Genomic DNA, 17,316 nt, shown 5'->3' with positions numbered 1-17,316 from the left:
GTCACAACACCCCCCCCCCCCCCCTCCAGCCAAGGCTGGTAGAGAAATGCACATAATGTGTTTAGAAAAACTCCAGGCATACAATGGTCGCCCAGTAAACATTAGTTATGGTCTTGCTTAAACCCTCCAGAGCCTTCATGGTGCAATGAGAATAAAACCTTTCCCTCCTCTCTCTGGTCTACAGGTTTGTGCCCGACGTAGCTCTTCTTACCATCTAGTCCCAGCTCACCCGTCTAACTTGGGAGGTCCTTCCTAGGGACCAGAATGACACAGGGCACTCTGAGTCACTCTTGAACCATTTTCCTACCTTGTTTCCTCATAAAAATTCTCTGCATCACACAGTATTTCGCTTACTTATTTGTCTCTGTTTTCTATCCTTTTCCTCCATCTCTGTATAGAATGTAAACACTTTCAGGACAATCTGTCCCAGGAGGCCCAACTAAATCCCCAATGCCTAAAAATTTCCTACATACAGTAGGTGCTCAATAGCCCCTTGATCCTGACTTCCTTGAGGTTACCTGGTCGTTGGCATGTGTGTCATTTCTGCAGCTAAGCTCCTCTCCCTTTCTGCAGAGAGCCCCACCTTCCTTTCGAGGGCAGGAGTGGTGCTGTGCCTCGGGCACCATTCTCACCCCAGGCTGGCTTCATCCCTGACTTACTCCTTTCATGGGCACCACCACATCTTGTGGGAAATGCCCTTCGTGTCCGTCGGGGTCTCATCCCTGATGCAGGTGAGACATCTGAGAATCTGAACACTGCTCAGGCCACCGAATTCCATGGGGTCAAACTTGCTGGGCGTGGGCTTGGGCCTGGGCACGTTTTAAATGCCCCAAAGGTATTCTGCCCCAAACCACAGCAGGAGAGGCGAGTACCCGGGGCAGTAGCTGAATCTCGCCCATGCCCCCACTGCATCCGCACCTGGCCTGGCTCAAGGTGCATGCCCCTGTGTGCTGTTTGGAAGAAGAAGGAGGGCCTGAGGAAGGGGGGCTCTGGAGCACAGGTGTGTGCTGGTGACAGTTCACGAGTGCCCTCCACAGGGTGAGTGATCCCATCTTTTTTCTTCTGTGGGGAGAGTTGCTCACACCCTGCCCCAGGCTCTGACCACACATCTCCTTCCGCAAGTCACCCTTACATCTGCAGTGGAGATCTGCCGAGGTATACACACAGTCACCAGAGGACCTGCTCGCTGGGGCTTCCTGAAATTTTTGCTGCTCTTCTAAACCAGTAAGTAAGAAGGCATAGTTCATCCTGGGGTGAGGCCTGACGCACAAGAAAGAGGACGAGCCACCAGCATCCCCATACAGCCAGCATGCCATCTAGTGAGCAATCTGTCCCAGGAGGCCCAGCTTCTCTGGGTCCAACTCATGGAGTCCAGGGTAACCCATTTGTGGGCCATGGAGGAAAGTGGGGCCACAGAAGGATGGGGTTTGCCCAAGGTCATGTAGCAGGGCAGTGCCAGACCTGGATGTTAGCAGAGCTTCTCACTGCAGACTGAGACCTGAGGACCCCCCACAGGAAGGGTCACGAGTAGGGCCATAGCTCAGAGCAGCCTGGGGCCCAGCATCCTTCCTGGGTTCCCACCTTGCCTTTGAGTGCTGCCATGGAGGGGAGACCTCACAACAACCACTCTGGTCTGGTGAAGGGGCTGCTCATTTAGTTGCATTGATGCAGTTAGTCATTACTAGTGAGCTCCAGGGGAGTCATCCCTGCACTGCCCAGTCCACCATGGCCACACGCTGGCCTCCACTCACCGAACTCCACGGCATTGCAGTTGATTAGGAACTCAGGGAGGTAGAAGAACTCCGGAGTCAGTTCCCTGACGTCACTCATGTTCTCTCTGGAGGCCGAATCCCATGCGTTCTTTACGCTGTGGAACATTCTGTCTGCTACATCAAAGCTTCCGCCCTGTGAGGAAAAGGGACCAATGTGATCACTTGTGTGCAGTGAGAACTCAGATTGTGTGGGCACTGCCTGTGTGTGCCTCCCTCGTCTGTTCTGCCACTGAGGCACAGGTTCTACCATTAAAGCTTTCTTTCCATTCACTACACATTTGTTTGCCAATCCATGCATGTGTGCCATGGGCTCTTCATGCATCTATTCACTCAGCCATTCTCTGGATCCTTGCACAGCAGGCTTCCCCAGAACCAGGCTCAGATCAGAGACAGGAAAACCGTGGTCATTCATCTGCCCATTCCCCACATTTGCAAAGGAACCACTCCGAATCAGGCACAGATGGGATACAAAGAACCCACTATAGCACAGAAAGTGGGCCAGCCATTCCCTGTGGGAATTCCAAGTTTCCTGGAGGAGTTGAGCCCTGGTGAGTTTGCAAGCCTGGTGATAGAGAAGAGGCAAGGCCAAGGCCAGGAGCAGAAGCAGAAGGAAGCAGCCTAGCTCAGGGCCCTGCTGAAATCTAAAAGAGCAACCTGACAAGAGGGAACAGGTCTGAGGATGATGAGCTGGGAGGCACACCAGCCCCCCGAGACAGGAGGCCGCTCCATGAAGACAAGATGTCTGTAGACTCTCCACGGCCAGCCTGGTTCCAAGGCCCATGTCCATGGATGGCCTGATGAACCCCAGGCTTGGAAGCTACGATTGGACCAGTTAAGACTTAAAGCAAATTCTTTCGTTGGATCCTCTGCTCTTCTCATCTGAATCATCAAATCTCTTCAGTTGATGCTACCCTTATTTGCCAGGTGGCCTTGGGGGTTAGGAAGAGGAATAAAGGTCTAGGCTTTGGGTCTTCTTAAGTTTAGGGTCACCCCCAAAACACCTCCCTGAGATCGGATAGTTCACTTGTCCCCATCAAGGCTGGGCCTTTGTTCAGTCAGAACTCATCCTCCTTCTGCCAACTTCTGTAGAGTTCTTGTGGCCCAAGAACAAACGGGTAGAACCCAGAAGGACAGCAGCCTCCTTGCCCCCATCAGCTCCCTTCACTTCTCAGAGGCTGAAGCCTCCGGTCAGCATTTACCTAGGGAAGCTTTTGGGTGAGCAACTTCAGCAGTGGGTGAAGGGTAAAGATGGGCCAAAGCTTTCTCTTGGCCAGTCTACTCTATGTTAGGCCCCTTATACAAACAGAGAGGATGGCTCTTAATCCTCATCGCAGGTGTATCAGGAAGGAATTGTATTTCCATTTAGCAGACCAGAAAACTGAAACTCCTGAAGGTTTACTGGTTTTCCCAAGGCTATCAAAGCAATGAATGGCGGAACCGGGTCAAACTCATGGATGCCATGCCAAAGGATATACTTTCTTTGCCATTGTGCCAGTTTATTGGGGGAATCCTTGGGTCTTGGGCAACTATAATGTACGATGTGTGGGGCAAGGGGTCTCAGCTCTTTCTGCAAAGGGAGGATCTGCCGCATGCCTGAGGTGGACCACATTTGGGCATCTTGGTGGTCTGGTGGGTTTTCCGAGTCAAAAACTCACACCCGGTGAGATCCATGGGTCATTCGCTGCAAATGGACAGGGACACCGAGAAAGCCAGTTGCCCCTGGACTTGCAATCCAACATATTACCTGAGCAGCATAAGGACATGGCTTTTCTCCAAGGTCGCGTTGCTCTTGGTTGAAATTAGGGGGTGGTGCCTGCCATCGGATTCAAATTGAAATGGAAACAAAATAGGGGGAGAGTTTTTAAATAAATCTGCACCTAACAAGTCACTCATTGAAACATATTAAGAGCTTTGTATATTTAATCTGCAGCTCTAGCCTTACATCTGCAGCAGATTGATGCCTTCTCTTCCCCCTGTATTCCTTTTGCAGCTTTTATGAGTGCTGATGGTAATCTCCTGAGAAACAATATGATTTGGTAATAAAAAGATTACCTGTATTAAATAAAAATAATATATACATAGGAAATATTGTTAGTGCTACAAATCTGGTTAAAGATATTACCACAAAGAAAAATGTTATTTTTTTCACAGCTGTCTAATGCATTTTAGCAAAAGTAATATCTTTAAAACTTAAGCCTGTATTATTTATAAAGGAAGCAATAACTGATTTTCCTATTTCCTATATTAATAAATGCATTTGCATACATTTGTTTCAAAATTAATGGGTTTTTTCACCTCTGCAATACAAAAGAAATGCCAAATTCCCTAGAAGAAAAGTAGAGCTGCTTTGTTTCTTGTACTGTAACCCAGTCTGTGGGTTGATACAAACTCTGGTGGCTTTCAGCAATGAGTCCCAGCCAGGACGAGATTTTCAGGAAAGGAAGGAAAGAGCAATGGAAGAGAAGGTAGAAAAAAGGAAGGGAGAGTAGGAGCGAGGCAGAGAGTCACAATGAAGTTCTACAGGTTGTTGCCATCAGGAAAGTCCAAAACAAAATAAAATAAAACCCCAACAAAATGAAGTCTAGAGATTGGATGGAAACAAAAGGCTCAGAGAGAATTACTGAGCCAAGATTTGCTCCTAAACTGATTCTGCAGATATTCTTGAATATCAAGAACAATGAGTCCTATGTGTATCCAACATACTGGGAAAAACAAGAATAAGATTATTATTATCAATGAAGGAACAACCTTGAATGTTGGCAGAAGACTTCTCCCATGTGACTTTAAAGCTAGAAGGCAAGTCAGCCAAGGCTGGAGGTTTCTGAGGCAAAAGGTACAGGCTCTGGGTTTTATGTCCAACTGATATCACTCCTTCGTGAAGACGCCAGAAAGATATTCTGAATATTTAAAGGGCTCAGAAACAATATCCTAGGTATCTTTCCTCAATTAAAATATGTTAAGAGGTACAAAATTTTGCTAAGGGAGGAATCAAAATCAAAACCAAAATAATGGGGAGAGAAAAGGCCAATAAAGACTTCTGCTGGAAGTGGACAAGAGATAAAATGAGAAGTCCGTGATCATGATGCATCTATGAAAACTGGAAACAGTCTTGAAAGGAGTGTTCCTTTTGTGCCAGACCATGATGTCTATGCACACCTGTCTCCCACGGTAAGCATTTCAATAGCGATATTCTTAAGCTCTTCAGTGTGGACAGGGGAACTATGTTGAAAAAGAACCATTCAATTCTTGACCAACAGCCACAGGAAGTTCAGCAATTGCATGTGCTCAAGGACACTCACACGTGGATAGTTGTACAATATATGATAGGAAGTCTATTCTTCCTTCCCCAAACCAACCCACTGCTACATCCTAGTGATGGGACTGGGCTTATGAGCAGGCTGACAACCTATTCTCATGACAGACGTTCTCTCCAGTAATTTAAAAGTGTCCCATGTAAACAAATCACTTATAAGATGCTGTGTGTACATCAGTTGATCGAAACTACTGTCCTCTGTCAGTCAGAGAAGCCGTGTGCAGCGAGAGGAGAGAGCACCCTAGCTCTGGAACCCAGCGGACTTGCCTGGAATTTCAGTATTACTTATACTATGAACACCAATGAGTTATTTTATTATTTTATTTTATTTATTTATTTTATTATCTTACGGGAAAGAGGCAGAGGGAGAGAGAGAGAATCCCAAGTAAGCTCCATGTCCCACATGGAGCCCAACATGGGGATTGATCCCATGACCCTGGGATCATGACCTGAGACAAAATTAAAGGTCGGACACAACTGACTGAGCTACCCAGGCACCCCACACAAGTGAGCTTCTTAAAGTCTAACTGTCTTCCACACTTTTCCTTTCAGTCTTGGGTGACTGTTGTGGGTGTGAAGATATGTATGTGTGAGCACAGGAGTGTGAGTGTGCATACGTGTGTGTGAGGTACCTCCCACAGGGCCAGGCACACAGGAAGAGATGCCCACAGAGGCCCGCCCTTCTGCCTATTTCCCTTCTCAGTCTAGGAACAGAGGAGCAATCCTGGGCTTGGGCCCTGATCTCAGTGTGCATGGGGAAGGTAACCAGGGGCTCAAAAGAAGAAAAAGAAAAAGAATGTAAAAGTTATTGGAAGCAGAAGGTGGGATATGGGGGAAGGTGAGGAGGGGCAGGGTTCTGGGGCAGGAGCAGGAGGGAAAGAGTGAATATATCATCAGGGCAATTTGAAGACACACCACCTCCAAAGAAACGCAGGGGTGAATGTGTGCAGTTGAGAGAGAGCCGGGCTTGGCCTTCTGCAGGCCTCTTCAGAAAAATGCCAGGCTTGGGGCACCTGGGTGGCCCTGTTGATTGAGTGTTCGACTCAGGTCATGCTCAGGTCAGGCTCGGGTCATGGTCTCACAGTTCATGAGTTTGAGCCCCATGTCAGGCTCTGTGCTGACAATGTGGAGCCTGCTTCAGATCCTATCTCCCTATTTCTCTGCCCCTCCCCCACTTGTGCTCTCCCTCTTTCTCTCTCAAAAATAAATAAATAAACTTAAGAAAAAAAGAAAGATGCCAGTCTCTAACACCCCACTTGTTGAGCTGAGCTCTTGGTCGGGTGGTGAATTTGGGAAGCCTGTGTATCAGCTGGGCTGCCTCGTCAGCCTTGCTTTGGACTGAGAGTGGGCTGATCCCAGAGCAGCCATTAACTTTCCTTCCTGTAGAATGTGGCTCTTAAAAAAAAAAAAAAAAAAGAATGTGGCTCTTTACTCAATAAACAAAACCCACAAAGGTATTTTGAAAAACCTTCTGCCGAAGGTGGACCTATGCGGAGCACTTAGAAACAGTCAAACAGTAGCCTCCCCGCTCCCCTAGATCCCCCCAGTCATGAGCACCTACCAGTCAGAGGTTATTTTAAAGGAGGACAGACAGAGGCTCAGTTATTCAACACTACCATTTAGAAAGTTCTAGAGCCAGGACTTTGCCCCATGTCTGCCTGTCTCTATTACACGTGCCTTTTCTGCTGCTCCTCGCTAGGTCAGTATAATGATAATTATACCTTCGTTTTGGACACAAGTGCACCCAGACCTGCAGCCTGGCACCCATGGAGTTCCCAGGTGAAGCGCCCGGGCTGTGCTCTGTTCTCTCTGCAGTTAGCATATGTCTTCCACAAACACCAGCCATCTCGCCTCAGGTGGTTCAGAAAACCCTTCCCCACCGCTGGTAACAGCTGCCTTCGCACGGGCTGCGACTTAATTAACACAGCACTTTATTTCAGTTTCTTATTAAATGTAACAGCAGCAGCAGCAATGGGCCACCGCACCCTCGTTGGGGCACGGCTGCCTGGCTCTGCCCCTGCCCGGATAGTCTCATCTTTGTCCCAGGAGAAGCTGGCGCTCTCGCCAGGGCGCAAACGGGGGCCCGGGCGGTGGCCCCGGTGGCGGTGGTGTGGCCTTTCCCTTGCTTGACTGTTGGAGGCTCACAGGCACGGGCTCCAGGCTGGCAAGTTGCCTGAGAACAACAGCCTCTCGGGAGCCAAGCCCCCTGCTCTGGCAGACGGTGGGTGTCATACTTGCAAGGGAGTGGAGACAGCAGCACACAACCGGCTTGTGTCTCCTCACACTACAACCGACTGGTGGCACCTGCCCTGGTTGTGATGCCCATATGCTGTATTTCCTGGATTGTAAACGTCTGTCATTGGAATCCGGCTTCGAGGCAGAAAATGAAACACAGCAACAGCGAGAAATGCATCAGTTCCAAGACCAGCCCCAAATTAATAAAATGTAAACATGAAGGGAACAAATCATACCTCACCCTCGGGGATCAGAAAACACTGCACGGCAATTCTAGGCTATGTGTGAGAGCCCCTCCGTCTGCCCACCTCCTGCTCAGGGAGCAGGACATGGTGCCCAAGGAACGCTGCATCTGCCCCTCAATAGTGCACCAGACTGCACTGGGCGCAGTGCACGGACACACAGCTCTGCACACCAGAGGCACATCGCCCGCCAAGCCATCAAACGAGCAGGCAAGTCACTCTGGCTTATTCAGGCTACTAGGCAAGAGGCAGAGTTGGCCTAATGCAGAGGGGGGAAGCATGCACTTTCTCATGCTGACTTTTGTATGTATGTCTAGCTCTGGAAGCAGCTGACATTCCCAGTTTCCCACTCTCCAGATAAATACACTAAGAAGGGATAAATAAACTAAGAATCGCACCTGGATTCTGCACCTTCTCCATCTTTCTTATTCTTCCCTAGTCCACGGTCCATGCTGCGGATGAAGGTCTAGGCTATTGAGAATATGGTCATGCTCCTTTACTTGTCACTACACAGGAGTGAAGCAGAGGTCTCTTGAGAAGAAATAAGCCTGCCCCTTTGAGACAGTGTGGGTCAGAGGAAAGAGCTTGACTTCAAGAAGATGCCAGAACATTCCTAAGGAGGTCTGTGAAGGCCCCAAGATTCCCAAAGGAGACCCAGGGACATTCTCCCACCTCCCCTGGATGTATGTAGCCTTTTACTTTTTCCCTTGGGAGCTAAAATTGATCTTTTATTCTAAGGAAAAAGAAGAAGAGGGATTTTTCTTATGACCCACTAGAAGAGTCAGTTAAAAGTAGCACACATGGAGAACCTAAATTATTTCAACTCAGATGGGCCAACATGACACAGACAGATTTGAACCAGGAAAAACCGGGATTCACATCGAACTTCAACACGAGAGTCAAAGGGCTAAAACTAATGTGACTACGTATGTGCATATAAAATTGATTCTGACTATCTTGGACTGGTTTAGACCATCCAAATCGGTTTGATATGGTCACCGATGGACCAAACCAGCTTTAAAAAGTCAAACTAGTTGTGACTAACTTCAAAATGGTCTTAATCCAGTATTGTTGTGGGTTCACAGCACACCTGCTTCGCCTGGCTTATGCCGTCTCAGAATGTTTCTATGTGGTCCAGACCATCTTGAGTTAGCTAAGCCCAGAGGGGACCAGCTTGAACAAGTTCAGGCTTGCTCGCACTAGATGTGGCTGACTGCAGGGAGAAGGAAAGTAACAATGATTGATCACCTACGTAGTGTCAAGCCCTGAGCTAGAGGCTTTACCCACATTTCCTTATTCAGTCTCAACAGTCCAGGGAGCTATGCATAATTGACCCTCATTTCCAGGGGTAAAATAACTTGCAGAAGATTCTGTATCTGTTAAGTAGGAGAGCTGGGGTATAAATCTTACAGCTGACACCTTTTCTATTTCACTGTGCCCCTTCTCCATGTGAAAGGACCCTTAGTAACAGGTAGGGACAGGGCTTTAGTGCATTAGACTGAGGGACAAAAGAAAGCTTTTAAAGCATCCAGAACTGCCTGGAGGGAATGCTGTAAGGGAATGCATCACCATCATCATCGACTGTGATCATCGTTTCTTATGGATTAATGAGCAACATCTGGATGGGATTCCTGGCATGAGCTATAGCTCTGGGACCATTTGTTCTCCAAACCAAACTTACTTAAAATGCTTGTTGCCTGAGAAAGGCTCAGGGGAAGCACACTTATTATTTTTGAGTGAATTTCCAGGGAGAGGAGGTTATACAATGTCTAGACGATCCATGTCTTTAAGGAGAGAGGAGACCTGCGCCAAGAAACAAGACAGGAGGGATTTTGCTCCTTATTGGGGAAATCACCTTGACCTTGCCTAACCCGTTCCTGCCCAGGGCTTAGGAGTTGAATTTAGTGCTGACCCAAGGTGGCCTTTGGTCTCATCTGACCACAAGAGGAACCTTGTTGGTGAGGTCAGACCAAAAACCACAATTCCTGGAATACTCACACTTTCTCTTTGATGAACTTCGCTATCGGAGTAAGTCTGTGCATATTCAGCAGCCTGTTGCCCACCACTGCTTGTGCTTTCCTCTCCATAGCACACTTGCAAGGCCCAGAGAAGGTCAGGCTCTACACTTGCACTGTGTGCTGCATTCACTTTGGAGTTGATGGAGCCAGCTGGCTGCAACTGGGCTACCCAGTGGCTCTCCCCAGTCAAAAACTGTGCCCCCGGGACACCTGGGAAGCAGGATCCCAGTGGTAAGGGCAGAAGGGAAAGGGAGAAAATAAGCCTCTCAGCTACCCGCAAAGGGACTCTGTCCCAGAAGTCTCACGTGCCTTGGACAGCACCACCCACCGAGAGCCTGACTTGCTCACTTCATGCTCTATAGGGCCACCAGGTAAAACACAAGGAGGCCCAGATATACGTTTAAATTGCAGATAAACAAAAAAATAATTTTTTAGTATAAGTCACTTTATCTGAAATTTGAATTTACCTGGGCATCCTGTATTTTTATTTGTGAAATCTGGCAACCCTAAGCTGGCATGATGAATGGTCTATTAGTTTCTGGGTGGGTAAGTTAGTTAGTTTCTCTCCAGTTCAGCTACTCATTATTCAAATGCTTTGTCCTTTTAAGCCTTTCAACTTGTACTTAGCATAGCCATCTGCATTCTGATGTCACAAGTGATATTCTTTCCACTCTTCCTCCTTTGTGTTTATTTTTTTAAGTTTTCTAAGTTTTGACCACCTACCTCAAGCTTGCTGCTCTTCCTTTTCCATTAAAACTTACTTGTGTTAAGTATTTTTCCCCATATCTCTCATTGCTTATTTTCAGAGCCTTTTTGCAAGACTATTGAGCAGACATTGCAGGTGTCATTGACAATGAGCAGCCTGCCTCAGTTGGACTGCTCAGAATCTTGGAGCCAGCATCAAGTGGGAATCACTCGGTGAAGACTGGATTTCTAGTATGGAGATCCCAGTTTCACCGAAGCCTAGCTCTTAGTCTGTGAGATATAGGTAGGTGTGTGTGTGTGTGTGTGTGTGTGTGTGTGTGTGTGTGTGTGTGTGTATTGTGTAAGGGAGTAAAATAACTCACCTGTAGAGAGCAGAAGGCCTGGGTATAGGGTGGCATCCGGACCAGGTAGGAGGCGACAATGATAGCCGAGGAATAGTGAGTGTAGTAGTGGCACTGGACGGTCATGTCTCCTGCAATGAAAGGACATGCCTGAGGTGGATGTGTCCCCTGTACTGGGGCAGACTGGAGATACACAGGCCCTACAGTGCTCAGGCGTGAGCAGTGAGCCCCAACCCTGCTCAAGGGAGCACCTTCAGGCCAGTGGAGACTTGGTTCTGCTCACAGATGCCCTTATAATTTGGCCAGGAGCCACCCGTGGTGAAAAGAATATTCAAGACCCTCAGCTGCATCCCCAAGTCCTCAGTGTTCTACTCTCAAGAATGTGGGCAGAGCCAGACTCTGGGAAGGTTGTACTCAGGATTCATGGGGAGACAGTGCTTTGGTCTTCCGACTTAAGGGGTATATAGAAAGCCTACAATCCCCCCAGTATAACCAGCAATGGCCTGAACCAGCTCCCTACAGTGACAGCCAGCCATCTTGCTGCCAGCCCCAGGCCAGGCCTGAAGCCCTCCCTTGTGCCATACAGGATTTCTCTAAGTCACAGTTGTCTGGGAGGTAATTGCAGGAACTTGTACTAGGTCCCAAATCCAACGGACAGCTCAAATGCACACCCGGAAGATGGGAGAGAATGGGGCCAAAGCCAGTGAGATCTGATGCTCTCCTGGCCCGTCTCTGTGGAGACGACCCAGAAATGCCTGGCAGCCAGACAAACAGTGCTGGGGGCTTGAGTGGGACCCAGTGATTGAGCCTTAGCCTCAGGAGGAAAGAAGCAGGGCAAGGAGGGCTTTCCCAACCCTCCATATCTTCCCATCTGCCCCCAGCAAGTCTGAGAGCCAGCCCCATGCAGAGAGGGGGTGCCTGGCAGGCCTCCTCCGGCAGTGCAGGATGCAGCAAGAGCCTCCCTCTCCTGCTGAAAGCCTTAAAAAGCAAGGTCACTGGGCCATAAGCCTTTCCAAAGTATGCCACCTTCTGGGTCCCAAGGGAATTTTTCACGGTTCCTGGATGGCTGCCTCTTATTTTAAGCTATACATTTATTGCAAAGTGTTTGAGAAAACCAATGTAGCTAGCAAGAAATGCATGATAGAAAAATTTCTTTTTAAAATATACCCAGGGCAGGGGGGGGGGTGCTCAGTCAGTTAAGTGTCTGACTCTTGATTTCAGCTTATGTCATAATCTCATGGTTCGTGAGTTCAAACCCTGCATCAGGCTCTGTGCCCATTTGGGATTCTCTCTCTTTGCTGTGCACTGGCTCTCACTCTCTCTCTCTCAAAATAAATAAACTTAAAAAAAATTTAAAAATGCATTCATTAAAGTTTAAGAAGAGAATAGATCTAAAGAAAAAAATTAAGGCAATAGGAGTTCAAGTCACATGTGAATGTGGCAAAAATTGTAAAGGTGCTGTGCAGATGAACAAATTTTGGGAACTAGGTTCTAGAGCCAGACAAACACAGTCTCTGCCATTGAGAAGCTGTGATCTTGAACTCGTTGCCTGAACTCTCTGAGTTTCAATTCCCTTCTCTTTGAAAGGGGCCATTGTATTTCTGCATGTAGGCGGGCAGGTCCCTGGACTATAGAAAGCGCTGAATGAATGTTATCTCCCTCTTCCTCAGCCAGCCCCTGGGTAAGAAAGTATCAGCTCTCAGCACAGTAGTTCTCAGTCCTGGCTGCACCTCACCAGAACTTCTAGAGCTGGGGCCTGGACANCCCCAACCCCACCCCCACCCCCAGTATTTTCAACATCTCTCAAAGCCCAGGTGACTCTTCCACGTGGCTAGGGTGCAGGCCAGCAGATTCAAGCTGTCCTCTAACATACTTGTTTCCAGGCTAGGTGACAGCCTGCAGAGTCACCAAGGATCATTTCAAAGCGTTCAGATGAACAACACTACCGAATAAAGTCAAGCTGGGATCTACCCACCTTCAGTTTTCTCAACTTCTTTAAACCTCTGGATAAATTTCAGCTTCCTTTCCTTGGTCTGAGCCCCCATGGGCTTTGAGAGATCGCGGAAAGTCTTGGGATTCGTCAAGTTCAATGTCTGGAAGGCAGATGTGTGGCTGGAGTTAACTCCCGTCAGACCCTCTTGTGACCCAGCGAGACTTCAGGAGGCACGCTCTTTAGTTTTATGGTTCTCTTTATTGGTTTATTGTCGTTTGGTCTGACCCCCCTCTGGTGATTAGCAGGCGTGCTGGGGTTTTACGGCCCCAGAGCCAGTGATCCACAAAGACTTAATAGGGGAGAGATGGAAAATAAGAGGAGGGGAAGATTGAGTTCACACTGAACCTGTTCCAAGTTGACCCAAATCAGGACATCGCCACCAGTTACTGAAAAGAGACTTTCAAAAGAATCCCTGTTGTCTGTGAGGCCCTTGGCTCCAGCCCTCACAGAAGAGCAGGACGCTTCAGTAGTTCACAGTCCTTCCTTAGAATCAAACCAATTCTCTAGGAAGTTAGAAGTCCCCTGTTTGGGGAGGAGATGTGAGGAACGGCCTCATTCTTCTAGAGGCCCATCCCTTCTGGGAGAGCATGTAATGTCGCCCCTTCCCCTGCCCAGGGGAATATAATACACAGCAGTGGAGACCTGAAGTTTTTAGGGCCAGGTGTCCTTGGAGAGGTTTGCTTGCAGCAGAGATGTTCTACATGTAAGGAGAGGAGCTATGCATTCCCCAGGATTTGCACGTCTTATAGAGAGTGTTTCTTTAAACCTCTTTTCCTTTTCACTAGCAGTGAATCACCGCAGTCACCCTGGGGAGGCAGGGCCAGTCCCCACCTCACACCTGCAGAGCCGGGGTGGGGTGCAGGATGAAGCAGACACTTCTCAGACCCCAGTGACAGATAGATGGCACACATGGAGACCCATGCCCAGCAACTGCTGATTTTTCCAGGACAGGATGGGGTTTCATAGCCACTAGATTTCTGGATTCTCCAAATGATGCTGGAAATCCAGATTTTTAGGAGAAACCTCCCAATTTTTAAATATGGGTAAGTAATCAAAATTTGGGGCTAAACAAAAGGAGCTGGTAAACCACCACTTTGCATTATGTGAATTAAAGCTGGGATTTGCATGTTTCATTTTTGAAATACCTCAGCCCCAGATGTATCATTAGGGAAATCAAAGGCCACATACGGCTAGTGAGAAGTTTTGTGTTAAGTGTCTTAAGTTGGGATGGAAGGTCATAAAAGACTGAGACCCTTTCTCCCAAAGCCTGGGTATCAGCCATCCATACAGCCCTAGGCAGGACTGGCTAGGGCTGGTCTGAACCAGGACCCAGCCACCTTCCGTGCTTTAGACACATAGCCCAACAGCCCTCTTGACGGCCAGAGCCCAGGTGGTTGGGACAGTGCTTCATCGCCGGGTCGTTCCCAGCAATATCACCTTGGCCCAGCTGTGCGAGCTGTCCTCCTCCCCTCCCCTACCTGCCAAGGCCCAGGGACACAGGCCCAAGCAGAAATGATCTGCTCTTGCTGTCAGCCTCACCTGTCCCTATGTGCCTCAGTACAGATCCTGGGTGAAATCTACATACCAATATCTCAGTTGGTATCAATCTGAGCTGACATCAGGCTACCAGGGAGTAGTTTCTTTCTTTGGGTCTCTCTCTGTCTCTCCCCTTTTCCCTACCCATTCCCCCCACCCCCATCCACATGTTGATTCAAGGGATAAATTCCATGGCCTACTGCACTTGAAGGACTAGTGTTGGTCCATGGCAGTATCTCAGCACATAGGTATAAGTTGCCTTGATAGGAGTGAGTAAGCCAGGAAGCCTTATGGGACAAATGTTAGCAACTGTCCTCATCATGTTGATCATCCCATATGTAATGTCACTTTCCCACAGGTGAGGCTGGATGGGGACCCAAGCAACCAGATTCCAAAGGCCTCTTCTAGGGTGAGGGGCTGAGCACAGAGCAGCCCTCAGGGCCTGGTGGACTGAACCTTGTAGCAGAAGCTCTGTGTGCTGATTTAGTGTGCTCTGGTCTTCAGGGTCAGAAAGCCTCAGGACATTTGAATAGCATCCATGTGAATACTGTACCTGTGAGGTGTAGTCGGCCAGGACCCAGGGAAACACAGGATACTGCATATAGTCATTGTAGGTCCTTCCAGCCACGGTATTGAGGTGCATGAGATACTCAAAATTGCTGATGTCCCTTTTCTACCAGAAGAGACAAAGAGGAGATAAACCAAACACAATTGGCATCTTCCTAAGGGCCATGGGAGGTCAGTCCCTCAGCCCTCTGCAGCCCTGGTCTGTGTGGGTGACAGCAGGCAGCACACACGTCCAATGCTTCCTGTGCACCTTCTGCACAAACCAGGCCGAATCACAGAGACCGTGCTAATTACAGAGTGAACTGAAGCAAATATATTCAGGAAACAAAGTCAGCCAGAAGAAAAAAATATAGCTCAGCAGGCCCTAGCCCAGGATAAAGCCTTCTTTTCAGTTAACTGTTGGGTGTGAAACTCAAAAGTTGATTAAAATAAGAGCACAGATGCTGTGGGTAAACTTACCACTGACCTTTATATGATTTTAAAAAATAAGGTGAGATGACCTTGTCATCACAGAGAAAGAAGCTCTCACCGAGAGGCTGAACCATCTGTCTTCCTCTGGGAGTTTAGGGACTTTTTTTCCTGTCCCTATCTATTGGGATAACACTCGTTTTTAGGGCCTTAAAATGTACAGGCAAGGTAGAACCAGGAACTGTATTTGGGAAAAGTTTACCAAGGCCAATGGGTCAATGAACAGTCCACCTCCTATATGGGACCTGCATGCTATGATCTCCCTTGGGCCTCTCGTTGGAAAAGGGTTTGGGACAGTAGTGACAAGCTTTCATTTCTTGTTCCCATGTGATCTCCAGGACTGGCCTTCTGGAGGCCCCTGCATTTCATCGAGAACCACAGGCCAAATGTCAGTTCATTCAAGCTGGGGGTCATGTGTGTCTTCTCACAACAAGAAGCGGATGTTTGTGCTCCTCTAGATGCTGTCCATTTACACATATGTGTATATCTGCATGGACAGAGCATGTGTGTGCATGTGTGCGCATGGGACATGTATGTGTGTGTGTGCGCGCGCGCGCACACACACACACACACACACACACACACACACACACTACTCAGCTCTGACTCCAAGACTCAAGTATCACTTTCGATCACTGAGATCGTTTTAGGGAATATTTGGGACATTTTGATAAATTAAAAAATAAGATCCCTCCTGATTCATCCACATGCCTTGTCTCTCACGTACTGGGGTCTGAGCTGTTTTCTGATTTGCATGCCTGGGAGGTTTTTCCTGGCCTACCATCCCCTAAGGGGGTCACTATACCTGCCACCTCTGCAGCATGGTCCTGTCCAAGCCGGGGTACCTCCTGTGGGACAGAAAACAATAGTGGTGACCAAATATCTCAAGGCATGGGTGAGGGGAGAGGTGGCAATTTCTGGGAATCTCTGGGACCAGGGCATCCAGGAAAGCCAGGGCACACAGCAGCTCTCCTGGCAAGGTAACAAGATGATTACCCACACTCTTCTTGCCCCCACACCACCCGACTGAAGGTTAGGCTCTTCCTGTTACTTTTGTTCTGCTGTGATGCTGGAATATTCTACTGCTTTAGTGTGACCCATGGAAAAGTTGTAGGGCCATTGCAGAAGCAGGCTCAGAGGCCTCACCACCCCACACTGCATCACTGCATTTCCTGTTGGCACAGTCAGCCTTCTTTACCCATGCAAATATAGTATGTGTGATTATTATATACTGACATACGACTACAACATATACATATAGTTTTAGAAATGCAAATAATAGGGGCACCTTGGTGGCTTGGTGTTGATCTCAGCTTAGGTCATGATCTCAGTTCGTGGGATCAACCCCTGCATCAGGCTTTTTCCTGACAGTGTGGAGCCTGCTTGGGATTCTTTCTCTCCCTCTCTCTCTCTGCCTCTCCTCCTCCCCCTTCAAAGTAAATAAAATTTAAAAAATTAAAATAATATATGAAAGGCCACAAAATGTAAGAGTCTCTTCACTCCTGCTCCCACTCAAGAAGTAGCCACAGTTAACAGTTTCCAGAATAGTTTTATCCCATCATACCTGTCTATATGCTTACATCGTTTTTTAAGTTTATTTATTTATTTATTTTGAGAGAGAGAGACAGAGAGAGAGAGAGCACAAGCAAGGGAGGGGCAGAGAGAGAAGGAGAGGATCTCAAACAGGCTTCATGTTGTCAGTGCAGAGCCCTGTGCAGGGCTCAAACTCATGGAAAGTGAGCACATGACCTGAGCCAAGACCAAGAGTCTGGTGTTTAAACAACTAAGCATCCAGATGCGTCCATTGTATTAAAAAAATTTTTTTTAGTGCTTATTTTTGAGAGCGAGAGAGACAGAGGGTGAGCTGGGGAGGAGCAGAGAAAGGGAGGGAGACCCAGAGACTGAAGCAGGCTCCAGGCTCTGAGCTGTCAGTACAGAGCCCAACGTGGGGCTTGAACTCACGAACTGTGAGATCATGATCTGAGCCAAAGTTGGATGCTTAACTGACTGAGCCACCCAAGTGCCCCTCATTTTTTTTTAAATTGATGACACATGGGATAATCTTATCTGGGCTTTGTCACTGGCTTCCCAGCACTGTGCAGTCAGCTCCCATTGCTCTGTGGCAT

General features: G+C 48.1%; 1 protein-coding gene across 7 annotated transcripts in view; it reads right to left on the bottom strand.

Moving 5' to 3' along the window:
- Positions 1-17,316, bottom strand: part of WDFY4 (WDFY family member 4) — a 290,261-nt gene that overhangs the window by 26,108 nt on the left and 246,837 nt on the right. For 5 of the 7 annotated variants that reach the window (XM_077746401.1, XM_077746405.1, XM_077746404.1 and 2 more), the window contains 5 exons: positions 15,996-16,038; positions 14,709-14,828; positions 12,602-12,719; positions 10,648-10,757; positions 1,752-1,905 (listed from right to left, as the gene is read on the bottom strand). In XM_077746401.1, the coding sequence (XP_077602527.1) occupies positions 1,752-1,905; positions 10,648-10,757; positions 12,602-12,719; positions 14,709-14,828; positions 15,996-16,038 (545 nt within the window). Of the gene's footprint in view, positions 1-1,751; positions 1,906-10,647; positions 10,758-12,601; positions 12,720-12,848; positions 12,909-14,708; positions 14,829-15,995; positions 16,039-17,316 lie in introns of those variants that run through there. The other 2 variants (XM_077746406.1, XM_077746408.1) reach the window with 2 other exon arrangements.

This window comes from Crocuta crocuta, unplaced genomic scaffold (assembly GCF_008692635.1).
Source record: "Crocuta crocuta isolate KB4526 unplaced genomic scaffold, BGI_CrCroc_1.0 scaffold28, whole genome shotgun sequence".
NCBI lineage: Eukaryota > Metazoa > Chordata > Mammalia > Carnivora > Hyaenidae > Crocuta > Crocuta crocuta.
Note: the sequence above shows the minus strand (reverse complement) of the source record. Positions and strands in the feature narration are given on the sequence as shown.